At 41.6% G+C, this 27743-nt stretch overlaps 2 protein-coding genes across 4 annotated transcripts in view; both read right to left on the bottom strand.

Annotated features, from left to right (window-relative positions):
• The window catches only part of mtmr11 (myotubularin related protein 11), a 36676-nt gene extending 16658 nt beyond the window's left edge, over positions 1–20018 (bottom strand). The window contains exons 1-5 of one of the 2 annotated variants that reach the window (XM_061049915.1): positions 19925–20018; positions 10163–10232; positions 1364–1500; positions 1146–1215; positions 3–142 (exon numbers count right to left, since the gene is read on the bottom strand). In XM_061049915.1, coding sequence (XP_060905898.1) covers positions 3–142; positions 1146–1215; positions 1364–1500; positions 10163–10226 — 411 coding nt within the window. In that variant the 5' untranslated portion in view covers positions 10227–10232; positions 19925–20018. Of the gene's footprint in view, positions 1–2; positions 143–1145; positions 1216–1363; positions 1501–10162; positions 10233–18281; positions 18772–19924 lie in introns of those variants that run through there. The other variant, XM_061049914.1, reaches the window with a different exon arrangement.
• Positions 20019–21566: 1548 nt separating this feature from the next.
• otud7b (OTU deubiquitinase 7B) overlaps positions 21567–27743 on the bottom strand; it is a 47464-nt gene continuing 41287 nt past the window's right edge. For both annotated transcript variants that reach the window (XM_061049912.1, XM_061049913.1), the window contains exon 12: positions 21567–27635. In XM_061049912.1, coding sequence (XP_060905895.1) covers positions 26154–27635 — 1482 coding nt within the window. In that variant the 3' untranslated portion in view covers positions 21567–26153. The remainder of the gene's footprint in view (positions 27636–27743) is intronic.

The raw sequence follows: 27743 nt of genomic DNA, 5'->3' as shown, positions 1-27743 counted from the left end.
ACCTCGAGGACTTGTGGGTCAGGAGTGAGGCGGTCAAACAGGAAGCAGATGACTCGCAGGTCCCTGCAGTAAAGCACCAGCTCCTCCGGAGTGAACTTCAGAGAGGAGTTTGGTGTTACAAGCTTGGTCCTGTTCGGGCCCACTGCAACACAGGAGGGGAACGAGTTGTAATTAAACATTAAACAGAGAAACAGGTCAAGAGCCAAAGAACCCTGGAGTATAGATTACTTACATACTTACAGACTGACAGTATGTAGGTCAGAACTCTAACATACGTACACGTAGGTATACATCTAAACTGCATTATCCAGCTGTATTCATGATCTCAAGGAATACATTGTATGACTTGTATGACTGACTAGTGTTAATCTTAATATTGTGACCAGATATTTACTCCTCAGTTTTCTTCCCAAACAAAGTGGCTCAATGGCTGGTTGCTGTGGTGTAAAATCTCCAGTGTTGTTGCTATGGTGACCACGTGTGCCATCAAATCGATCAGATTTCTTACATCTTAAGAATTACAACCTGCATGCACTAACAGAGTATGTACTCTGTACATCTTGCATTACCCTGCATGATCTCAAGGAATAGGTTTGGATGTTCGTGTCATTTCTACATTCTTCAGTGATCCTGTGGATTTTCTTGAATCAAACATCACTGTATATGGTCATCTTTTTTCTACAACAACCAGCATTTACATCCAGTAAAAACATCTCAAACAAAATCAGATAGGTGTACCTTTTATATTTGGCTGATATCTTATTCTTCATATTGTGAAAAGATATTTGCCCGTATGTTTCTTTTTCAAACAAAGTGGCTCAATGACTGGTTGTTACTATGGCGACCGCATGTGCCGCCAAATCAATCACATCTCTTATATCCTTGGAATTAGAACCAGAATCCCTTTTAGATCCAATTAATTAAAATCCTTCTAAAATCAATAAACCAGAAGTTAACGGTATAGCAAAGTCCTCTTTAACATGACATGGGGTTTCATACCAAGGGTTTCACAGCAAGAGGCATGATATACAGTATACTAGTCTGTGATTGGACCCAAACAAGGAGTGTAGCATCAACGTAATAGTAGCAAATAAATCTCCAGCCATTAAAGTAATGAAAGACATTCTCTGGAAGGCTTCACTTACCAACCACAACCTTCTCTATGGACGCCAAAGCCACATCATGATCCCCTAAAAGCACTGGGTCTGCATTGTCCTGTATCGTGAATGTATGTAACAACAGAGACACACATTAAAGTAAATGTTCTTTCTGTTTCACAATGTCATTATTTACACAGACAATCACATCAAAATCTTAAACCATGGTAATAAAAAAATAAGTACAGCTGTTTGGAAGGACTCACGTCAGGTTTGGGACTGTCCTGGGGTACGAAGGCCACTCTGAAGTGGGTACAGAAGAGGGTCCCAGACACCCAACCTCTTCCTTCCCTGGCAGACAACTTCTTCCTCACCATGACCGCTCTCTGAAGCACACACTCGCCTAGTGGGGACAAAAGAGATGGAATTGATGGGTAATGTAGTCAAGAGGTTCTTGTTTTGTAAACGTTCCATGGAAATGTGTTACTGAGTTTGTGAAACACAACAGGAAGTGTTCAGACAGGTTCATACTGAATAGATTACAGGGAGTGGGTTCAAAAATATTTTTATGAAGTTGTTTTGCTTTTTGCTTCATGTCTTGAGTATTGGTAGATGAGAAGGGAGGAGCAGGAAGTACAACTACAACATCAGCTTACTGATAACAGTAATTCCCAGTAATCTCAGAGTGCCCTTTCGCAGCAGTGCTGTAAACTAAGCTCAGCCGTCATCACGTCTTTTTACATTCATATCGATTCTGCATCGGCGTAATAACGGTGTCCTAGTCTGTGACTTCACATTGCATTTCAGTGTTACCACATTTAAAAATATCAGTGAAAATGTAAACTATAAAATTACAGTAAGATGAGTATGATTAAATAAGCATAGACACAAAAGCAATTTCAGTAGACATTAATAATTTATAAAAAAATATATTTTAAGATGGATAAGTACCCCCTGATCAGTTTGAAACATTTTAGTAGTAAAAAGAAAAGCCTCATTAAAAAGGTCAAATGCAACGCTGGGCTATCAGTGCAAAATACAGACCTGAAAATAAACACCTTGTAATTAAAACAAGCTAGAAGGTGTGGTGTCTTTATGAAGCTGTTTGATATCTCCTCCCAAAAATAGTTTTGTGCCTTGAAAGGGAGTAACATGAGCATTAAAAAGTATTCATCTTGATACTGATGATTTTGTACTCTGTGATTGACTGCCCAGTTCCCTCCATGTATGCGGCTGTTTTGCTGCTATGTGGGAACCATGAATCATTTATTTCTTGCTTTTCTTCTGTCATTCGATCATCATTGCCCAGTCGTAATTTTGAATCAAAAAAGCAGAAACAGGCTGGTTGTATTTGTTGAGGCAGTTGACACATTGCAGCAAGAAATGATGCACTGAAATAAGAGTGTCAAAAATAAAATGTGATCCATTCACTTACATTTGAGCAAAATTATCATAGTATGTTCTGATGATTGTGTATGACTGATTAAAAAATATATATATATCATTGAAATTTTCTAAATTACTCCTAGGGAAACAATTCTTCTTTATTTCTTTTTTATATTTGTTTATTTTCAAAATAATTTAACAGGTAAGGTTACTTGACTATAAACTCTTTTCAGGACTCTTTAAATAATTAATCGATCCCGCAGTGACCGTGTGATGAATCTTTGTCCCCAGCAAAGCAGTAAAGACAGCTGGGAAAGCATCTGAAATTCCAGGACAAAAGCTTCCTAAAACAAACCTTGTCGCCCTGAAAAAATCTACTGCACACAAACACAGATGTTCACAAACATTCTCAAAAGCGGAAAAAAGGAAACCACTTTCCCCAAAACACACACACACACACACACACACACACACACACACACACACACACACACACACACACACACACACACACACACACACACACACACACACACACACACACACACACACACACACACACACACACACACACACACACACACACACACACACACACACACACACACACACACACACACACACACACACACACACACAGCAGTGAGACAGCATTTCTAAACAGACTCCTGCAGCAATACAAAGACTATGCCAGCTAGACCGTGGGTTTCCATGGCAACAAAGTCCAGGATAGGATAGACTTAGAAAAAATGGCCTTTTTGTGCACAACAAGTGGAGGGTTTAGCCGGACACATTGCATGCAAATGTTTTTATACTCGCTCGGAATACCGTGAAATAAAACAGAGAAATGCTGCTGGTTCCTCGAAAAAAAAAAAAAAGATTCCGAGGAAACAAAATTCCTTTCCTGCACATGTGGAAGAAGCTAGTCCAGCATTAAAACTGAACATAAAAGATGAAACGTTTCTGCAGAATGCCTTTACTTGCTCTTTGCCAAATGAATGTTTAGAAGAATACCACAGCACCAACAGGAAACAGTCATTTTCATGTAACACTTGTTTACACCATAAGAGAGGGAAGAGGAAGAAGAGCCCTTGATTTAACACTATCATTTGCTGACTACACAAGAGGAGTTTAAAATCTATGGGTGTGCACTATGATTATGCTTTTGCTTCTCTATTCAGCCTCTAAAACGTTGCATAAAGAAACCTAGGCTGACAGCACTGATCATTTAAACCTGACCACACATGAGCCAGCCGAGATTTCAGATGCTTAGAACAGTAAAGTGAAGCCTTAAGCACGCTGAGAGCTCGTCTTTCAGACGACAATCTGTGGCTTTGAGTGCCTTGTTTTAATGTTTCCCCAGGGTGCATCAGGAACAAAAACATTCCTGCAGCCTCAAGATTTGAGAGCTGAGAGAGAGAGAGAGAGAGAGAGAGAGAGAGAGAGAGAGGGAGAACACAGGGAACCAGAGGCTTCTGGGCCGATTTTCACTCTTTCAAAGGAAATAAAAAGTTTGTGTTAGAAGGTGCTTCAGCCAAGCGTGAGTCAACAAGACGAGTGAAGGTGTTTACGAGACCGTTGTCCTTTAATCAAATAAAATCTTTTATGTTCTTCCTACAGTGCTCCAGTGTTAAAGTACATGTTGTACTTGCACAGTATTGCTGCGTCTTTCCCAGATGAATACCCAGGTTGTAAGTGTGACAGTTTGTGTATAGAATAGATCACTAATATTTGGGACATCATGGCATAATTGTTTTACCAAACAATAGTCTTTCTCAGTAGTTGTGGCTAACAGTTAACAGTTATCAGAAGCAATAACACAATAGCAGCATCTGATCACCATATTCATGTGAATGCTATTTCTTTTTGCTTCAAGCAAAGAGCAGCAAGCTAAAAAAAAACCTGTCGACCAACCCACTGCTGAAACATAATTTGTGGACTTCACATTCCCAGTAGTTTCAAGAATGCCAGATACTTAAATCTGACAGCATTAGTTGGCGCCGGATAGCCAAGCGGTTATGTTGCATGCTCCATGTACTGAGGCTATAGTCCTCATCGCAGGGGCAGTGGGTTCAAATCTGACCTCAGTCCTTTGCTGCATGTCATTCCACACTCTCTCCTCCCAACATTTGCTGTCTCACTTCAGCTGTCTTATCTAATGAAGGCAAAGGGCCCCAAAAATCACTTTGACAGCATTACAAGGATGAAAGGTTGCTAAAATAACAGGTTTGGCTGGACTGAATGGTATAAACAAAATCGAGGCACAAATCTGCCATACATGGTTTGATTACAGAGACATCAAGCATTTACTCACATTTTTTTTGGCTGTATTTGAACAGTAAGGGCTCACATTCCACCACACCTTTGGACCTGGTAGTTTAACCGTACCCGCCAAAATTCAAATAATTCAAACCATTTACAGTAGATAAAAGCAGTTTCGCTGAAACACTGGGAAAGGGTTAGACTTCAAGTTTCAGGATGCTGTGTGTTTTAAGAATGCAAAGTCGTTTAAAAAGTACACCATCTGAAAGCATTTGTAAAGTTTTTGCGTTATATGCTGATAGGGATAAAAACAAGATTATTTTCCGCTGCATTATGTTTGTATGTGTTTACCGCCTTTATGTTTCAGCTGCTTCTGTTGACGTTGTGGTCACCGGCTGAAAAGAGAGCGACCTGAAGGATCCGCCCTGAGAAGAGTCTGCTGAGAAAGATCTGAACCACATGCTCTCAGCCTGACTTTTATCTGTTTCCAGCAACATTTGGTCCTTGTTTTCAAGCTATGATGCACACAGAGAGGAAGGTCTCTGTCCTTCTTAGCCCACAGGAAGTAAATACCACAGATGGGTTACCTTTGGTTAAATCTGGGGCTAGAGTTAAAAGTATCTTGACACACTCACAGCAGATGGGGACATTTCCTGTACACGTGACAGTCAGAAGAGTTTTACTGTACGTCTGAGGACTTTCTCAATTCAGATTTTTTTTAGTCAAAACAAAGTACAAAGAACTACGACCTTCCCACTTTGTGTGATGTTACTACCACAGATGGTGACAGCAATTTCAAAATGTAAAGAATATAAAGTCAGCTTGTCATATTATACATCCCTTAGGTGAGCCAGTCTCTTAAAAGGCTGTTCAGTTTTAACTCGGTTACACTGAAATAGCTGTATATGAAAATGATAGGAATGCTATACCAATTTACAAGTATATATCAGATATAAACATTTCTTTTTGTCTTTTCACACATGCACAACAAAAATGTTCAGAGAGTGAGTTGCTGTAAGCAGCCAGCCCTCTACTGTAGTATCTGTGTGAAGTCAGGGGGAGCTGACGTGTGAATACTTCAGGTTATATTAAGGAAAATTCACCATGAGCAAGCAGGCGGAGTTGATGGTGTTTACATCAAGTTTACAACGGCGATTGTCGTATGCCAGTAGTTCTTTTGCACTCATTCATTGATACTGTGGATATATCCAATAACACATAGCATTGTGTTCTTCTTCTTCTCACTTACAAAGCTCTAAATGGCCAGGCACCATCTTACCTGAAGGAGCTACTAGTGCCGTACTGTCCCTCGAGAACATTACGGACCCAGAATGCAGGCCTGCTAGTGGTACCTACAGTCTCTAAGTGTACTATGGGGGGTAAAGCCTTCAGTTATCGGGCTCCTCTCCTCTGGAACCGCCTTCCAGCCGGGGTCCAGGAGGCAGATACAGTCTGTATTTTTAAGAATAGACTTAAAACTTTCCTTTTTGGTAAATCTTATAGTTAGGGCTGGTGCTGGTGTAGACCAGCTCCTAGTTATGCTGCTATAGGCTTAGACTACCGGGGGAACTGGCACCTTGAGCTCTCTCTCTCTCTCTCTCTCTCTCTCTCTCTCTCTCTCTCTGCATATACAGTACATCATATTACTGCATGTATCTATCTGTAAATCTCAGTCACTAACCACCTACTTTCCTGGGAGCTCTTGAGCTCTCTTAGGCTCCTCAAGATCGTTGGTTGACGGCCTGCCAGAACAAACCCCACCCCACCCCTACCCCCTCCCCACCGGATCGTTGGTTGACGGCCTGCCAGAACTCTATCGCTTTATCTGCCATCTTGGTTCTTGCAGCGTCTTTTTTATGTCAGGTCTTTCCTCCTAAGACTCATCCCCAAACTTCATGCTGTGAGGGACATGTGTGAATAAGCAACTCAGGGGTATTTCAGGGGCTGTCCTGAAATTTAATAGAAAATGTAGAACATTTCAGGAGTGCATGTGTGAAAAAACTTTTGTTTGATATCTCTTTTTTCCCGCTGTGGGAATTAAACTACAAAACACACCCACAAAAAAGAGAATGTAACACTTTTCAATATCAGGATAGAAACCGAATATGTATAATGTATATGTATGTATATGTATAGAAATATGGATTCTCTGGTCTCTTGTCCATCAATCAGTAAGAGATAAAAGCTGATTGACAGCCCTTTAATCCCACAGTAACAATAGACTGTGAAGAAAAAAGGGATTGGGAAGTTGCTCCGAGGGGGGTCCTGGCCTCTAATCATTGTGTGTGAATGGACAGTACACCCCCTCCCCCCCACTCGCAGCACTGAAAAGGTACATGATCTACCTATGGCTTTCGGAGCTGTCCTGACCTGTTTGCCCTCCTGCAGGCCGGTTCGGTTTCTGAGGTCCTGTGTCCTGGTGTCACATGAGAACGCTGTGCACGCTCAGAGCTGCACGGTAAGTACTGGGAGAAAGGTACAACTTCTGCAGAAATATTTCTGATTTTGGGATTTTTTCTCTTAACTGGTCAGTGGTTCTAGTTTGAGACGGAAACCTGCTTTATCCTACCATGCAGCGACAGCTTCATTGTGTTGTTACTGATATGAGAACTAACGATACTATTCTAACAAAGTGTCAACAAATGACCCATCCTTTTTCAAAGCGTGTCAGGGAGACAGGGAGAAAGAGCGAGAGTCCACAAGTGCAACGTGAGCCTTTTCACTCAGGGCCGGAACACTCACTCGCGCCTCCTTTGTGTCTGAAAGTGAACTTGTTCTCACAAATTGTCTCAACACTTACTCTGCAGAGCGTGAACACATCCAAAGGATAGATTTCACTGCCCAAAATCTGTTTCATGATGTGTCCAAAAAGGAATAAAATGTTACATTTACAGTAGACTAATAGTTATTTTAGCTTAAAGAGATGATAATGTGGGTCTCAATAGAGAAAAAAAAGAGAAAATAATGATTGTAAAAACCCAAATATTTCTGCCAAGACACATCTATCTTCTTTTTTCTCTAAATATAAAACAGGTTTTCATCTACAGCTGTACTTCTAATCTGCCTGGAATGGAGCGAGAGGAAGAGAGGAAAGAGAAGAGAGAGAGAGGGGAACAGTGAGGCGGTGTTGGAGATGGAGATGAGGTTGAAAGCCAGCAGGGGGAAAAAGGAAAAGTAAAGACAGTCGACATTTCTCAGTGACATGTTAAGAGCCAAGAATAGGATCTGTGTGTGTATGTATGTGTGTGTGTGTGTGTGTGTGTGTGTGTGTGTGTGTGTGTGTGTGTGTGTGTGTGTGTGTGTGTGTGTGTGTGTGTGTGTGTGTGTGTGTGTGTGTGTGTAAAACCGGCTGAGTCTGGAAAGTATTTGATAAAAAGACACTGATGGAAAACAAATTAGGCTGAGTAAGTGAATGAAATTGAGGAAGGAAGTGTGTGTGTTTCTGAAGAGTGCACGCTCTAATGTGTGTGTGTGTGTGTGTATGTGTGTGTACAGTATGTTTGTGTATGATTATGAAGGCAAGTTGATGAAAGAAAAGACAACTAAAACATTAAATTACTACAAAAAAGTAAGATAAAAAAATATAAAATACATGAAGGTGAAGGAAGGCTGAGGTGGAAATGGGCCAAGAGAGCATCTGACTATTTAATAAGCTTCCCTCACACACACACACACACACACACACACACACACACACACACACATACACTGTAGTCAATCTGCTGTGAGAGAGTGCCGTGAGTAACTGCTTATTTGCAGTGTTAAAGATTAGCCTGTCTCAGATGAAGGCTATCTGGTCTGCTTGAACTATGAAAAGCTGCTGCTGGGTGTTGCAGAGTCAAAAATATGAGCAGAGTCAGCTTAGGTGGATAAATCAGACTGCAGCAGCAGAGACTGTCTGTGCCCTGCTCCATTCAGCCCGATCACTTGGGTTAACAGAGTTGACTTATCAGGCTACATTTTCACAGGAGCAGGGTTATTATATTTAGGGGTAACTTTATTATATTTGGGGGTAACTGTTAATTCAAATGTATCTCATCTGAATGTGGAGATAAAGTCTGTGCTGTGCTGCAGAGAAGTCCAAGTCTAGACATCATACTGCATAAATTAATAAAATATCGTTCTTTAGTACAGATCAAAAATACACCGTTACAATAAACACAATAATCATCTGTTTTCCAATGAGAATGATATAAAAAATAATAAATGCCTTCAATTATTACAAATCATATACCATTATTACTTCATCAGTGGTGGGAAACACCATCCTTCAGTCCTCCTTGCATATTAACGTCCATGCCTGTGCTTAAAGTGGTTACACATTGCTCTGGTAGATGTGTCATATAACTTCATCTCCATTTTAGAGAGATGACAAACAGCACCGCACTTCGGCATACCTTTCTTCCACTGTCCTGTTGTTTACTTCCAGGTCATAGTGCAGCATTAGGCCAGATATCAATTGTTAACGAAAAGTGAAGACAATAACACAGGCACAACTTCTTCAGGTCAACAGTGAATACACAACAGTGTCTGATAATGTAGTCATGTACCAGTAGTCGAGGTTGTGAGGCTGAAAGCAGAAGCTTAAATTCTGCACTGAATCTAAAACTGTTCTCATGTTGTAGCTGTTGTAGCTCTGCAAAACCATGTCTAGTCACGTACAACAAATAAATGTCTGAGACACATTAGCTACTTATATGTAAACATCAGATCGTATTTCATAAGAAAAAAACACTGATCTTAGCTTTGTAAGCGTTAATCGAGTCTCTCAGGGACCTTTAGTGTGTTAAGCCTTTCAGGTGTTTTTCCATCCGAAGGCAGAGAACCTGCTGTGACATTCCTGCTCCAGGTGTGTCCATGATTGCAATATGGGAATTTCAAACCGCAGAGAATAATAAAGCAGCATTTTTTTGCCTGAGTGTTACTGCTCACAGTGGTGCTATTAGGTGTTGTATTATTTAATGCTTTGACCGGTTCGCTGTGTGCTTCTGGCTGCGATGTTGGGCAGCAGCAGCCTGTTTGTTGCTACAGTAGCTCTAGTTACTTGTTTAGTCAATGAAAGATGTGGACATTTGTCAAACATGACAACATGAAGCTTATGAAGTACAAAGAAAAATGGTGATTTAAATATACTTTAATATTGATCACTATAATTAATATACTAAGCTAAACGGCACTGATATGGTTTTATAATACACCCCTATACTTATACCTTACCATTGTGCTGCTATTTGAAACATCATATTTTTAGACAGCAAAAAGAAACACTCTACAGCTAAAATTGTACTTTATCAAATTAACATCCAGCTGTAAATATGCTTCGTGGTCTCCTTTTCTGAAAATGACTTGAGACAAACTCAGACTTGAGCCACAGTTTGTCGTGAATATTTCTGCTTGAACATTAAGGGCAATCTTACCTGGTAGACAGCGCAGCCCGAACACATCTCGACTCCTTGCGTTTACCCCGCTCTGACTGAGCATCCTCTCCTGTTAGAGAAAGAGAGCAGACATGGACATCCTTTAATCCCTCTTCTTATCAATGCGATTGTCTTTAAATCACCTATCATTGTTTAACACCTGAGACGCCTTGTTCTTAAAAGAGCTGTCTGAGATTTGGGAGCAACACTTACTTTTTGAACCTTGGGTTACATGAGAACATAAGAATTCATTTCAAACTAGGCTTATCTAAAAAGTTAAATTGACCTGAAGGTGAATTCTTGTCCAGTGAGTGATGATTGTGAGTGTAGTCTGTGCTGTACTGACTGAGAAAGCTGAGTTTGTCTGGTATCAGAGCAATGCAGACAGTTTCAGCTGATATCAGCCCTGTTCACAGAACCGATGTCAGTAGCTGATTTAATCTGTTGTACCAATTTGATGCTGGCATCTAGTGCACCTTACTACTGATTCAGAGAAGAGGTTTTTTTTTATTGGGAAGAGGAAGTCATCTGTCGGACAAACTCTGATATGTTTACTGATCTGTTCAACTTGAACATGAGAGAAACTGTTGGCATTCTGGGAGTCTTACACCAAAATAAGTTGTGAAAAAACATTGTTATCGGCTCTGCTTTTCACAAACGATGCATCTTTAATTATGATGCATTATGCACTGGCAGCTGCAGCCTCACTGTCATGCATTTCTTTGGCACAACACTTTGTCTTGTATTAATACTGTATGCCTAGATATTCAGGTCAGCCAAATCACAGTGGAATGTAGTCACATTTAAATAACATCTTCCCCACTCATATTTTGGGATGCATCTTTGCTGTTTTTAGTTGAGTTTTGTGGATAGTTTACAACCCATGCGTATAAAGAGACTAGAATTCCAGGCTAAAATAGACTGTAGAGTTTCCAGGGCACAAACAACATCAAATTTAAGCACTTGTTTCACAACTTTGCAGCTGTTCACAGAGACACAAATAACATCTGTAACAACTGCAGGGGATTTAAAACAACATGCTGAACTCAAAAAGTTAGGGTTAAGGTTGCTAATCTTCAACATATCCCTTTAAATAAAATACTAAATTGGTGTTGATCTTCTCATCCGACCCCTGATAAGACAACAAATAAGTAAATTAACAAAATTGCCAAACTAATGACACGTGTGAATCACTTGTGTTAATAAAAGTTTGTAGTATTATGTAGTCCGTGTTCATTTGAAGGGAATAGTGGTTTGGTTTATTTATTACCAAAGCCAAAACATTTTTTAAACATTTTCATTAAGACATAGAATAAACAGGAATCACTAATAAACACACGGACAGAGCCTGATGTCACAGTTAGTCGTGTTGATGATGTTTGAAATCAAAGCTCTGCCTGATTTTCTCTTCAAAGTCTGGCTCATCTCAATGGGCTCATTTTCGAAGACAAAGGGGGGAAAGGCCAAGCACACACTTCTCCACACTTCTTGGTTTCCATTTGGCTGTTTGTTCCTCATTTCTTCTATAAAAGACGTTTAGTCTCACGTTGTTGAGAATCCAACCCCACAGAGCCGCAGAGGTTTCTATAATCAGACTGTGAGCTTACTAGCACATATGCTTCCACTTAACTTTGCTACTAACCCCCCTTTGTGAAAACCATTTACATTAATCGGCTTGAAATCCTATAATATGCCAATGCATGCAATGTGAGAGGACGTTTTGGTTATACAGGTAGTGAAAAAGCTTTATGGTGGGACAGAAATAGAGTTCAACATTCAGAAAAAACTTTACATTGTAGCGCCTCAAACGTCTCTCTCAGCAATTCTGACCCACAATGAAACCATTATAGAGTGTTTCATTTAAGGCATGGGCTTCATCACTTAACACCGGTATTTCTACGACTCAGCAAGGATGTGTGAACAATAACAATGAATCTACTCAGTCGCCAGTGTTGTGCTAGCAGTTTTGCAGTGCGGTGAATTCTTAGTTCAGAGCCGGCTCATTAAAACCTGAGACTACAAGCTTACTGCCCTCCATAAAAAAAAAACAGGGAACATTTAACAAAGAGGACCTTTGCTACTTGAAAAGGTAGTAAATGTCACTTATTCATCGCCGGTTGTTTTCTTTGCATGCGAGAGCTTCTGGACGTTTCTCTAACAAACAAACAAAAAACACCGTCTGCTGCAGATGCTGTCTGAAAAGAGCATGATGACATCGTATTTTCTATAAGAGTTCCCATTTTCTGATATGGTGGCATACACAGTATATCAAACAAAATTCATTAAATCTGCAGAAAACCGTTTAATTACGTGCCTGACTTGTCTGTAAACTATTTAAAAGGAAAGATGCAAATTAATTTAAGTATTACTGAGTGAGCCTTGAACATAAATAACAGTAATACAACTCAGTATGGTTTTATCGATGCAAATAATGTGAGCACTAATTAATGTCAGACTTGCAAGTTTGCTATTATCCAATGTCTCACCATAAAATGTTTACATACTGCTCCAACTTCTGTTATAAAGCTACAGAAATTAGCTAATAGCATTGACAGTTTTCCCCCACATTTTTATAGAATGTGGCATGTAAAATATAATTTAGTTCAAAGATTTAATGACCATATTGAAAAGGTCTGAAAGCTCGATGTTGGCAAAAACTACTGTGGAAAAAAAACAAGCTCTGTTTTATGATAAGGCTGGACACTAAACATTTTACAAGCCTTTGTCTCAGCTTGCCAGGGCATTGTTCATATTTCTTTCTTCTGGCTTTAAAAAATGTCTTATGCTTTCCCTCAGTCTCTCCATCAACACCCACAGAAAACCCACAGCTGAATTCCTCATCCCCTCTTAAGAACATCAAAGGCTGTTCAGATGAGCTGCTTTTGTTATTCCTTCCCTAACTGTTGTGTCTTACAGCTGTCCTCTGAAGACTGTCAAGACAGACAAAAGTAGGCCTCAGGGTGTTGTGAACTCGCTCGATAACGCTGCAATGCACAAGGTTAGGCACTACAAGCATGCAGCTTTTGTCAGTGTGTGAAGAACACGATGTGATAACGGTGATGTGAGTGGAGACGTGTCGGTTAGAAAATAATTTGTGCACATAATTAAAAGTGTCAGATCTACAGCGACTGCATGTAAAGGTTTAGGTAGTTCTCCATAAGTCTGCACAAGACAAGTATAAAAGCAACATAGTTAAGGAAAAGGGGAATGCAACAATACGGCTACCTTATTCTCTGAGTCACTCCCAGGGCCATGTTTAAGCTGACATTTTACTTTGTGGCTGCGACATCCCAGCGATTCCACTTTCTTCGCTTCTTTTCCCCCTGTTCTGCCTCTTTGCCCCACTTTTGCCCTCCTCCGCTCCCTCCCTTCATCCTCAGGGACAGTAGCCAAGGCTTATTGCAGTTTTCCGTTGCTCATGGCTTCCCCTTGCTACTGCAGCCAGACCTCTGCAGTAAGCGTGCCTGTTCCTGGCTCTGGAACATACTTCTCTTTTCTTAAACAACAGGCTAAACTCATGAGGGAAGTGAATGAATGGGAGACTTTGAGGGACACTGCAGAAAAGCAGTGTTTCATTCTGTTTTTAAATCATACTACTGACAAAGACTATATGTTCAGGCCTGTAAAATACACATTCGTTTTGAGTAACTGTACTAAAGAGGGTTACAACTTGTTTGTTTGTATTGTGCTTTTCATTTTCTCACATGAATGGGAACAGTTTCATGGCTTTGTTAACTGGCTTCATGGGGAATAGAGGTTTGAGTTGGATTTTCTAAATACAGCTCACTTTGATGTTTTTCCTCTTGTTGCACTCACAGTAACATAACTATTTTTGTGTACTAAAATAAAATAGACTGAGAACTCTGATCCTCACTTTGCCTGTTTTATAATTCCTTTATCTCGCCTTTTAAAGAAGACCTGTACTGCTGTACTGTATTTCCTTTTACCGAAACAGAACACCTGCCATCAAACATATTGTTGCACTGAAAGCAAACCCCCAAGGGCAAAGCAAAAGGACAAAAACCTGCTTTGAATAAAAATCAGCAGCTCACAGTAAAATGAAAGCCTCAGTAGGAAAATACATGCCCTGTTTCCTGTTCAGTGTAAAAACAAACTTAATTCAGCCAAAGCTGCATTTTGGTCTGCGATAGGGAACCTTCATTTTCAGAGACGACTGAAACAGATTTCGACATATAGGGTAAAATAATAAATTAATCTTTCATGAACTGGGATTGGCATAGTGAATAATGAATGCACAAAAATTCTGAATTGCACTGTAGTGGATATCCAGCTTTTAACCCCATTTCTCTGCAAAGCCTGCAGCAATTACAACAGCTCTCTCTGCTGTACTGTTTTATTTTAAAACCGTTCTAGAATGGCAGTAGGATAGTATTCACACAGCAGTGCATCAATTCTCATCAGTCCTTCATTACAACACCAACAGTCTAGACTTCTAGACGCACAACAGAAAGATAATTACTGGCTCTTACAGTATCCCTGCTGTTGCATGATTAGCATTTCATTGTCTCATAACATATTTGCATCCACAGCGTCCCTTCCTCTTATTGCTAAATTGCTAAGTGCTGACAGAAGGAAAAGCAGATTGATGAGTCATTTTAAGAACAGGGCTGCAGAGTAAATCCCTTTTTTATCACCAGTTTGATAAAACGCAGTACAACAGACTGCCTAAAACAAAAGGGCCATGCATTCCAAGCAATTGGCTTATCCAATGACTACCTAGCTGGCCATCAGCAGGTCATTCGGTTAAAATTGTTGCAAAGTTAGTGAGCACAATGGCTGAGAGAGGACAAAGGGACATTTGATTGATGGAGACCGTGTAGGATAAAGAACAACACGTCAACATTTTGGAATCATTTTGAAGGAAAAGGAAAGTTGAAACTAAAATGCAAGCTTCAATATTTTGTGCATTCTTTGCTTAAATTTTGTCATTGCAATATTAAACATGTTTATTTGCACATTGCAGGTTTCCTTATAGTGTGCAGGCATACTTAGAAGTCTCACCCTGGTGGTCACTAAATTAATTTTTTGTCCTCGAAAAGCAAATGTCATAGAAATGTGTGCAATGATTTTGAGAACTACAGCTTGGATAAAAAGGTTGGGCTGACTGACTAAGATTTCAGTCTTAACATTTGTGTCACTAGCATGACTATCAAATCAATACAGTGAAAAATACATGTCAGCATTAATAAATAAACTGTAAGAGTAACAGTGCAGCTAACTGGTCAGTTTCCATTAGCCTACATTCACATATCAAACAGTGATTGATTTGACAGCTAGTTGCCATCAGTCACTATCCTGCCTGTCAGAGGAGCCCTGACATATCAGATTCTTCCTCTAAAGGGCAGGAGGGTTGCCTTGTGGCGAGACAGATCATTCTGTGACTCAAAGATCACATGTCTGACTCCCACAACAGGCAGTGTGTCCATCACCAGCAGTAGCATTTCTTCCTTTTGGTCTCTGGAGCACACTTACATCTCTAAAAGCCCCTTACATTCTCACTAACACTACATCATTGGAGAGAAAAATCTACTGCTGGACATGGAACATTATCAGTAGCTGACAGTGTAATCGTCTCTTATATGAAACGTTATTTTGACAGTCCGCTCTACTCCGACAGCTCATGTCCCAGGAGTAAGACTATCAGAGCCCTTCCACACACACAAAGCAGACAAACGACCTAACCTCTCAAGACCAAGGCCTTTCACAAGTGAATAGTGCCGCCGGTTAATTATCACCCAATGTCAGATCGATACACCCTCTAACGGGACCATAAATCTGCTCTGGCACGAAGAGGAGTCCATTGTTGTCTCTGTTTAAGCAGTGGAATCCTCGGCAGCTCTGAGGCAGGCAGTGAATATGATGTCTGGGTCCTGTGGGAGCGGGTGTGGGGGACTGTACTGCTTTGGTCTACTCCTATCAGGCTTGGATCTACAGTCTCTCTGAATAGAGCTCAGATGAAACCTTCTCTGGCATTTTTGCTTCTGTGGAGCTTTGTGCCTAGTGCCTTTCATGCTGACTGCTTCAAAGCAGGGCTGGGAGATGCAGATATAGAGTGAACTCGAGGGGAAAGGCGCAGCCAAAATAGGACTTAGTAAGCCTGCTTTGCTGTCAAGATGCAAGCCTGAGCATCCTGATGCAACTACTGCTGTTGTTTTTCTTAATATCCCTTGGGTATCATTTTTCAGACAAAGATGTCAAACATTTCCAAATGCAAGCTTCTTAATTTAGAGGATTTGCTGCTTTTCTTAATCTGATGTGAGTGTAAAATAAATCTCCTTGGATCCAGAGTAAGTCTACGAAAAACAACTTGTAGAGGTGCTTGAGAGAATGCTTGACTCTAAAGATGTAATGATTCAAAATTGCGATGCACTTATTCTTTTTCTTTTGTCAATTCTGATTTCCAGTTTTCAAGGTCTAACCTGCCGATTCCTATACGGCCCTGATAATGTTCCAGACACACAAGAGGGCGGTTTGTGTCTAAAAAAACATTTCCATAAAAGATTATTATTAATTTGAATACATTTGAAGACAGTGAAGACTCACACCAAACTACACAATCAATAAATCTGTATGTATTCTACCTGTTCATGTTTGAGGGTTTTACATGAGCCATGTTTTACAGCAATATTAAATCCAATAGGTTGAGTAGAATGAACCTCAGTATTGGAAGATAAGCAATCAGAACCCATATGGGGAAGGAAAACGGTATTGAAACATCTCATTAATTGAAACCTGTGTGTCTTGCTTTTTGCTTCCAAACTGGCATGAGCAAAAACCATTTAAAAAAGAGTCGATTCACCACTACACGCAAACTGCAAAGCCATCTGGTCCAAAATCAGCCCAGTATTGGATACAGTTTTCTAGAGCGGTCTCAACACATGCTCATGGAAGTGAAACCCACAAGCGTGTGTGGGTGGCCTGTGCATATAATCTGCACAGCCTACTACTCCACATCACCATATCTTAGGATCAGCCACATTCTCATACTTGGACACATCGGATTCCTTTGGTGGTGGGACGTGACGATTTCTGCGCGTCCCTTTCAGAGGTAATCGAATTCAAAACCCCTCTACCCCCCAACTGGTGTCTCCATGGCGACAGCCAGATGTTGTGCAGTGAACATCACCCCCACTCCACATGCAAGCCTCGCCTAAGGGCAGAGTAAAGAGGCATCTGGTACTGATTTTCCCCTGCGGCTGCTGAAAATAACCAGGGGGAGACAAAAAGCCAGGCAACACAAAGACGGAGCCAAAAGCTTGTTCCCAAGGCGTCCATACTGTGTGTGTACATGTTTCTTTGTGCTGTCTATCAAACTAATGAGTCCTTCTAACCTCCAAGGTGCTCCTTAACTGGGACAATATTGTCTGATCATTTGAAACAGAGACGCACAAGACTTTTGCCTTCAGCATTTCACTGTAGCATCATCTGATCCTTTTAAGACCGAGCAATAAAAGCAGCTGAAACAAGTTACAACTGTTCAGTACACACAGTTCTCTGGAGACGATGACCGTCTTCACCCTTTCTCTTTGTGTGCAGTCCCATATGAGGTGAACCCCCTGCCATGAGAAGTAATTAACATGCACCACCACTTCCCTGGCCTTTAATAAGTCATGTAGCCAAATACGGTGACATTATCTAACCTACTTTTTACAGTAATTATGCATCTCCCTGTTGTTCAGACAGAGGGAAACAGCAGCCCTGCAGCCTGTAAAGCTGCCACCCTGAGTTATGAAGAGAAATAACATAATAACAATAACATTACACACTATAGGGGAATCTCTATTACTTCAGCCAGGCTGCAGACTGTCTGTGTATACATTTATAGCTTTTGCACTGTGAATGATGGCCGGTGTTTCCTGCACAGTGACACCTCCTGCACGCTTCCTGGCCTGTCTGCTGTTTGATCACATTAGGAGTGTTGACGGCATGAAAACACTGATGAAACTCTAACCTTCACTTGACTTTCTTTCAAATCACAATTAAACTGATAATTACAGAGCCTACACTGTTACACTGAAGTCCCTCCAAAAGTCACAGAGCAGAGAGGATAACAACAAAACTTGATGTACCGTTAGTCAGATTACGTTTAAAATCTTACCTTGATATCAGGAAGCATTTGTCTCACTTTGAACGTTGTTTTAGATCCTGTCAACATTGTTCCCGACAGCTTTATTCGACTTAAAGATGAGGGGGAAAGATAATACGAGGCGAATTATAATGAGAAAATGTTAAATTATGAGCTAAAAGGTCGTTCGGTCAGCGTTGCCCTGGAAACGGTCCGGAGTCCAGTAACGGTTCGCCCGTATCACCGGCTGCTTCAACTGAGGCGTTCAGTGTACAAACTATTTTCGCTCTTTTCATCGCTATTCGCACTGACAGCATCCGTGTCCCGACCACATACATACACACAAATACAAAAAAAAAAAACCGTGTGCACACCCTGCCGAAAAGCCTCATACACACACCAGTCTCTGGACTATTTTTGTAACTGGTGTTAGTCACAGACGGAGAGATTGTGTGTTCAACGTTACCGCTGCTTTCCTACCCATCTCGCTCTGTTTGTTTATTCCTTCGCCATAGTGAAACACACACACTGGTGAAAAAGGGGGAGAGGAAAAAAAACGCGAAGTGCAGCAGTGGAGCTTCTTAAAGGGCCAGTGCATCTGGACCGTGGACATACAATAAACCCGAAGGGGTCCCAAACTGACAGTTTTATTTTACTCATAAGTCGAACAGAAGGTGCACAGAAGTTCGTTTTTCCCAGCTTTCTTCAAACCCTGAACTCACACCCTACCTCTGACCCAACAATGATATAAACTCAGTGGTGAAAGAAGCAACTAAATATCATACACAACAAATATATTAAAGTATTACAGGCTGCCTGTACATATAGGTGACATTGGCGGGAACCAGTGTGCAGTAAGTTCTTTATATTTAGAGCAGACTATAATACACTATTGTGTTTTCTTCAACTTAAGGGCAAGCCAGAGGCCACTATCTTCTTTTCTCCACTGTTATGGCATCCCAGAGAGTCTTTTATGTTTTCTCCAATGTAAGGCACTCTGAAGGGCAATTCATAGAATTTGGGGAAAGGGCCGTTGTGATTGCACTTGATTTTGGTTCCTTGTTTATATGGACACCCTGCTGTGCTGGACATCCTGAATTACATTTTACCGTTTTATCTATCCCAGTTTGCAGCTTTAGTGCACCCAAAGTAGCCTAAAAACCCCCACTGTGTTAGGCTATTAACACAATGTGATGTGCAGCTCCAACCTTGGCATGCATAAAAGCCGGCCTCAAGTGGACACTCCACAAACTGCAGGACTTTGAACATCGGCTTTGGCTTCATTTTTTCAACGCCGGAGGTTTCTGCTTGTTCTGTCCATCTTGTTTCTTCGTGCTTTGTCTTTTATTAATCTGTGTCCTTTCATTGAAACCGACAACAAAACATCTCTTTGTTGAAAGCTGTTTTTCCCTGGATGACGTCAAAGGAGACAACTTTTGTAAACAGACAATTACAGGAAAGAGTCTGCCTTTCTTTACATATCGAGTGTTCTGGCTTTTTATTTAAGCAACTCATTGAGTAGACTTTAAAATGAGCCAGAAGCTTAGCCAGTATGTCTATATTCATAAAACTATCCACCTCTTGACTTTCTATCTTTCCAAGCCTGCACAATCTCCCATAGAAGCAAAGTAATCCCGTTTAATAAGCAACATTAGTTTCTTTGTAGTGAGCAGTACCTTTTTTTTCTGATCCTTTTGCAGGTGTGTGTCGGGACTCGCTCCTCTCCTCTCTCATGGAACGAAACCACCAATAACTTAGACACAGGAGGCCAGTTCAGATGGAATTCCTTTCCAGCGAGAACAGGGAAAGTTTGAGTAATCCTGAGCGTCAGTCGGTCCGGCTGAACAGGTGGGGAGACGCTGTCCTTGTGAACTATAATAGAGAGAGGTCTGGATTTTTTACCACATGGGAAACTGTTCAATATTACATAAGGGTCTCCGATTTCTCTGATACATAAAACAGTCCCAGACACAGGACCTTGCATCATCTGAGCTGGAGTTATTCAACAATGTATAATGCAACAAGGTTAGGGTAATACACGATGACATGGATAACAAATAAAGTACTCACTAAAATAAAATACACGGCTTAGCTTTGTGTTCATCTTTTGTTTGTATTCTATTCACAGGTTTTCATGTCTCTGCAGCCTCACTTTATAATAATGAAGCTAAAAGGATACTTGTTTAATCGTTCAAGAATTCCTGTTTTCTCTTGCACTACATAAAGAGTTATGAGCTTTTCAACAGCAGGGTTTTTACTTTGTCCAGATAAAGGACAATCCACAGCTGTGTAAAAACTACTTTGTCACAGTTGGGGGCGGGAGTAGTAGAAGGGTCGCCGGTGCGGACCAAGTCTTGAAATTGCTCTGGTAGCTGGAGAGGTGCCAGTTCACTTCCTGAGCACTGCTGATGTGCCCTTGGGTGAGAAACCGAACCCCCACCATCGGCTCAGGAGAGCTTGCTGAGGGCAGCCCCCTCACTCCGACATCTCTCCATCAGAGCATATCCGTATGATCCTGTATTGCATGTGTGTGTGTGTATTTCAGAGTGTGTAGCATCAACAACAGTGTAAAATAGAATATGACTTGTATTTAACCTCTCTCATCATTTGTTGTGTATTACTCCTTTAATTTGGTCCTCCTTCCTCATTGTCCTTGTTCAGTTGTGTGGAGGGAGTCAGACAAAGAGGGTCAGAGGGTTTGAATATTTTCTGTTGACTTTCATTGTCAACATGTTATTAACATTTTTAGACCTTTTTGTTTTGAAAGATTTATTTTTGGGCTTTTTCCTTCATTTGATAGGACAGAGTAGGAAATCAGGAGAGAATGGGGAATGACGTGAGGGAAAGGAAGGAAAGGAGGCTGCCCTCTTGGCCCACTTTTATATATGATTGATTGATTTGGTTTTTGTTAAAAAATCCATTCATATGATGTTTGTAAGAGAGTCTCTCAGCTGCATTTCCCAATCTTTAGTTGCTACAGTTTCCTGGTACTGTTATATTTGAATGGATTTGATCTCATGTCAGAGACAATTTTATGAATTCTTTAATGACTAAGCAGAGGCACTGACTAGTGCAGGGGCAGCCTTAAGTGTAACATCCACTTACGCATTCACAATAATCTAATTTATTTACCCTTTTTATTGCCATTAATTGAATCTACTTTTATGCAACCCAAGATAGCCAAACACAGTTTAGGATATTTGGGTTGGCACCTGGGTTCTGGCCACCCTTCTAGACACGCCCCTGTGACTAAGCAATCTGCTATAAACCAAAAATGATTGACATTAAACATAAAAAAAGAGAGGAAGCATAGCAGTCTTGAAATACAATGAGAATTTATTCAAACGGTGCAAAAGAAATTAATAATTATAATAATAAAAACCTAACATAAATCTGATGTTCTTTCTATCCAGATTGCACTGTCACACAGCCTTAGGGCTCTCCTCTCAAAAAAAACAAAAACAAAAGCAAAACATTAAAACAATTTAAAAAAAAATGAAAACAGATCAAAATACCAGGACGAGAGAAATCAAGTTCAAATAATGCACAAATTTGGTAAAATGGATCGCCATTTACATGCAACAGTTCCAGTCCCATGCAACTCGAAGTAATCCATGTAAATGTCACCGATGATGAAAGATTCTGCTCACACAGAAAATACAGTGTTGTACAATATATATAAAAATAGATCGGGTCAGTTGCGTCGCAAAAACAAATTCTGAGCCGTTTCTCCTTTAGGGGTTCGGAGGAAAACGAGCTGGGTCAACAAGAACGTCATGTCTGTCATGTTTTAGCATAGCACGGTTCGGTGGTTGTAGAAAAAAGTAAACAAAATGTTTTACAAATCAATAGAAGCGACAAATAAAAGCCAAGACTGCTAGACAACTAGCCATGTGAGAAAGAACATCCTAAAATGTTGCAACTAAACATTCCACAAGGAAACCTATTAAAAAAAAAAAAAAAAGTCTCACTATAAATATAAATTCTCAAATGGTATCTTGTTAGGTCAGCATTGAGGAAATTAGTTTGCAATGAGAGACCCACGAGGCCCGTCTGGGAGTCGCCTTCAGCAGCCACTTTCTGGTTAAACACAAAATCTGTACCCCACATCCAGGCTCCTACAAGCGTTTCAGTTTCCAACAAAATACATTCTCACCCTTTAAAAACACTGTAAAACTTTGGGCTTACAAAAATAACTTGGAACATATTTATACAACATCTCATTGTTTTTGTTTTCTTAAATACAAAAAAAGTGTTTGAAGCCTATAACATCTACTGTCCCACATGTTTCTGAGGCATTTGTTTCATTGCAAAAAAATACAATTCAGAAATGGTTTTTTTCGTTGGAGCTGATTATTATTTTGGAGGGAAGGAGACAAGAGTCTGCACACATGCAACATTTTTAAATACACGCATCACCTTTCCCACAGTCAGTGAACGCCTCACGGGTCTCCTCTGAATTAAATGTAAGTGCATGGACACGTTAGCACACAGAAAACACAGCAAATGTTGTTTTTTTAGGGAGGAGGGAGCAGCATGATTTAAAGGTTTCAATGTCAGTAAAACTCAAGTGTTACTTTGAACACAGAAAAAAGATTCTTCTCCCACGACTAGCTTTTTTTTTTTAAACTTAAAACTTTTTCAATATACTGTAACAAAGTGTTAAATTACCACTACTCAAAGTTATTCTCTATTATTTTGGTTATTTTTCGTTTGCAGTTTGGTCACAAAGGTAGGCTCCAGAGACTGAGCTAAAAGGACAAAACAAAACAAGATCGCCCTCAACTGGGCAAGGCAGTGAATTGCATACTAAATTGTGCTTTTCTAAATTTAACGCTGAAGAATAGATTCGAGGAAAGCAACTTTAGTCACACTATGTTTAAAGAAATTCCTCACAATGGCTTATCAAAGGGAATCAAAATAAGAATTTAAGTAGTCAAAAGAGAAACTAAAACAGCCTTGAGTTTCAAATTAAATAAGGAAGACTCAAACAGAACATCGGTCTGCATCTGTAAAATCATACATCTAACTGACAGGAAAAAAAAAAAAGATCCCAATTACTTCCATGCTTTTTAAAAATAATTTAAACAAAGTTACATTTTGGGGCAGTAGTAGCAGAAACTGCAGGCAATGAAGCAAGCAGCGGACACTCGATGTTCGTCTTGAACAATGTACAAACAGGATTGTGATGTCACAAGGACAAACGCTGAAGAAGGCAACTAGGAAACTGAGTAAGATGGTGACGCTGGCACCAAAATGCTGTCGCTCTACAGTAACTGAATCCTTAAGAGAAACCCGTCTGAGCTGCGGCCCCGGTTTCTGGTGGACAGAGGTGGCAGTGTCTGCAGAGATGGACAAAGGACAACAGTCAGGCCACTTCAAAAAACAGTAAAAAGGTTTGTATCTATACGGACATCAGGAAAAGTGCTTGAAGTTGTGCAGAAAGAGAGAACGTTACTGGATTTGGCGGGACGAATGCCAGAAATCTAGAAAACAGCCTTCAGTAGAACTTCAGAATTTGCAGTGGGTGACCAAAACAGTACTGGTGACAAGATGTCCTGTGAGCAGAAACACCATGAAAGTTTGAAGACGACCTTTTTATGTGATCATGAGATCGGATGACCTGTTTCGCATTTTTCAACCATCAGAGCGCAGAGGGCACGTCGTATCAGAGCAGTTTCTTACATGAGCGTGTAACTTGTCAACAGAAGACAAATGAAACTGGGTATCATAACCCTACAGAAGAGCACATTTCCTTTGCACCATGCAAACAGAATTTGGAGACAATATTCTTCAACTGCAGATAATCTCGCTGCTTTAGAAGAACTTCATGTTGCTTTTTTCGATTTCAAACAGTTATATCATTTTCTGGAGCTTCAAATATTAAATTCTGATTCAGGTGTTTTCACACATGCACAAAACTTTTAGGTGGGCTGGTGTTTGAACGCAGCAGGAAATATTCAGGAAAAGCAAATGGGGGGAGGGGATGATGGCGTTTTTAATCACCTGACCGGTGAGATCTCAGTTCATGTGATGAAGCTGCTTCACACTTTCTGCTCGCCAGCTTGTTATTTTCCACTTGGTTGTTGATACTGTGAATTCATCCAATTACACAGAACTTTAATATAAAAGCAGAAAGGGGTCATTATAGTGTTGCCTGCCATCTATCCTGCTGCGTCTTTTTGGCGTCATGTCTTGCCTCCTGAGACCCCCGCCCTCGTCTGACAGGAAAAAACATCCCACTATGAGGGATCAGCAACTGAGGAAGACTTCAGGGGCAGGGTGTCCTACATGCTTTTTTTTACAAGGTGCATGTGTGAAAACAGCGCCTGACTAGTAACTGTGTGTTGTTGAAAAAAGACACTGATTGACATTTTCACAACGTTCTGGTATTTTATAGAATAAACCAATCATTTAATAAAGAAATGAATCAACAGATTAATCCACAATGGATCTATCATCAGTTGCAGCCTTCATTTCCTTCTCTAAAATCCACAAATGAGTTCGGTAACAGTTAAATAGTTTGAGAGAAAAGCATATAATGCATGTGACAGTTGTCTCCAAAATCTGTTCTGCTGAGTGTGACATATTGACTTTGCAGCGTGTCGTGATGCATGCCTCGGTTTGCCACAATGAAAAGCCTTCAAGCCAGCCATTGTTACAGAAACAGGAAGACCCAACCAACTGAGAAAGAGAGAGGTTCCAACAAACATTTAAATTACTCCGATCAGGCTCTGAGAAAGTTTCTTACCATACTGCTATGTATGTTATCTTTGATGTGCAACGCCTGATCAACACCGGGACCTGATGCACTGAGGTCGACATCTTCAGGATTTAATTTATACATACATTTAGTAGATATTTATTTTTGCCAAAAAGATAATGCTGACAGTGCAGAGCTGTTGCCTCAATGCAGGACAATTCTGGGTTTGCATTCTGTAAAATTAGCACCACAGCAGCGAACAGAGCGCTTAGTCATTAGCATTGCACGCTACTTTCAATTTGCATTATGCAAATGGTGTCAGACAAAAAAGCAATTTGATGAAGATTATTTCTGCTGTTTCCCGAGGTACATATGACGCAAGCTTCTAGTAACAGTAGTGTAAAATCTGTTCAGCGCTGAAATCACCCTCGACTGACGGGACTTCAAAACGCTCAAACATCCCTCAGCTAACCATCCAAACATTATCACAGACCAAACAATGGAGCAGACACTCGTGCCCTTTCTGTTTGTGTTTGCATCGCTGCGTACGGAGTAGTGTGAGTCTGACTTGGTGAAGATGTGGGCATGTCACTGTGCGTGTGTGGAGTGTTGTGTATGGTGCCTGCCATATACATTCTCTCCACTAGGAGGAGACAGTAGCAAGGCGTTTAACTGATAAGGGAGGAGAGCCTGCAGCTCACACACACACACACACACACACTCAGACACACACACACACACACACACACACACACACACACACACACACACACACACACACACACACACACACACACACACACACACACACACACACACACACACACACACACACACACACACACACACACACACACACACACACACACACACACACACACACACACACACACACACACACACACACACACACACACACACACTCATACATAACGCCTGCATAAGAGCCACAGCAAAATGTAACAGAAGTGCAGTTAAATTATTCTATGGTCTATTACGTGACCCCAGCAGTCAAACCACCCTGTTTACACTGTAGTGTGTGTCGACTGTTGGCTACTCCAACGGAAAGTGACACGGCTAAAAACGGGAGGGAGCTGGTTTTGCCTTTCTCACGTCCATTTAGAGGGCTGATCCGCCCCAGACATTATTTTTCTTTCACTGAAAAAGGCCACTCATCAAAATCAAGCCATAGCGAGGTCCGTTCAGAACCTGTGGATGGCTGGTTCTGTCTCTCTCTTTTTCAGCTCTTCCCGGTAGCAGTAAGAGCAGTAGTTCCCCGTCTCGGGGTGTCCGTAGTAGGTGCAGCTGGGTGTCCGACAGCGGCTGGACTGCAGGCTAGCCAGACCGCCTGCGCTGCCAAGGGAGTAGTGTCTGACAGGGGGCTGCCCGCTTCGGGAGTCGAGGTTGGCGCGTATGTCCCTGAAGCCATTAGTGTAACTCCCAGCAGCGTGTTCAGACCCCGGATAGTCCGGGGGGTCAAACTCAGGGAGGTACGAGGGTGCAAGGCGTGTGGGACTTAAAGAGGAGGGGCCTTGGGAGTTGTTATATTGGGGATGTGAGGGACCCTGCGTTGTGGGGCAGTGCCGGGGAAGGGTGGCGTAAGAGGGGAGACCAGGGTAAGAGGTTGCAGGGGAGCCGCCAGCAAGTTGGCGCCTAGTATCCATGTAGCCGTGCATGTGAAGGTGCTGTGTGAGGGGCGGAGCAGCAGCAGGCTGGTCTATGAAGGAGGGCCGGGGGATTGGAACGACACCAGAGTACATGGAGGTGGTCAAAGGAGAGGCCTTGAGTTGGCTGAAGGTAGGGGAGGAGTTCTCTGACAGCTCCTCTTTAGCGTCAAAAGCTCGGTATGTCAGCTCTGGACCACCAATGGTCTCTTTCTTGGGTATCTGAATGCCGTTGGTGATGTTCTTCCTCTCCAGGTCACGCCGCTGTTGTTCCTGCTCCACTCGAAAGCGCTCCTCTGCGTCGCTCAGGTAGCGCTGGATCATCTCCTCCTGGAAGGGCTGCCGGTTGCTTGTAGTGAGGAGGCTGGCAAAGATTAACTTTCTCTCGCCCTGCATGGCGGCTCGCAGGATTCCCATGCTCACCTTGACATCGGCGCTGTACTTGTAGGTTTCACACTCGGTGCTGCTCCCGCCGCTGCTGCTCATACTGCTCCCTGTTCCATTTAGACGCTCGCTACCTGAGGAGGGAGAGCCTTTCCCAGAATCCTCTGAGGCATGTGCTGAAGGCGAGCCATCCTTGCTGCCCTTCCTCCCCCTAAAAGAGCCTTTCTTCTTCTCCCCGCCCTCCTGCTTGACACCTCCGGCTCCAGCGTTCTTTCCTGTCATCAGTCCGCCCACGTTCTTCTTCAGCTTGCTGCCCAGACTCTTGCCAAAGCTGCCGAGTTTGTTGGCCACAGAGTCCGCCCGCTTCTTGTCTTTATCCTTGTCTTTCTCCTTCTTGGTTTTGTCCTTCCCTGCTGTTCCCGTTGCAGATCCGTTGCTGGAGGAGCTGGACGAGGAAGAGGAGCTGTTCTTGGCCAAGGAGCCGCCCCCGTTGACCGTTGATCCTGTGGTCGTGTCTCCGTTTCCGTTGGAGCTGCTGCTGACTGACTCCTTGTCTGACTCTCCTGAGTCCGGAGGCGTGCGGGCATCCTCTCCTGCCGATGCTGTGGGAGACTCAGGCTGGGCCAGGGGGGCTTGCTGTGAAGACACAAAGCAGAAACACAAGGTAGTGGAAAAGTACTGCAGTGACCATTGAGCCCAAATTATAATGAAGAAGAAAAAAAAAATTATAAAAGGTCACAATTC

The sequence above is a fragment of the Labrus mixtus genome, chromosome 11 (assembly GCF_963584025.1).
Source record: "Labrus mixtus chromosome 11, fLabMix1.1, whole genome shotgun sequence".
Lineage (NCBI taxonomy): Eukaryota > Metazoa > Chordata > Actinopteri > Labriformes > Labridae > Labrus > Labrus mixtus.
Note: the sequence above shows the minus strand (reverse complement) of the source record. Positions and strands in the feature narration are given on the sequence as shown.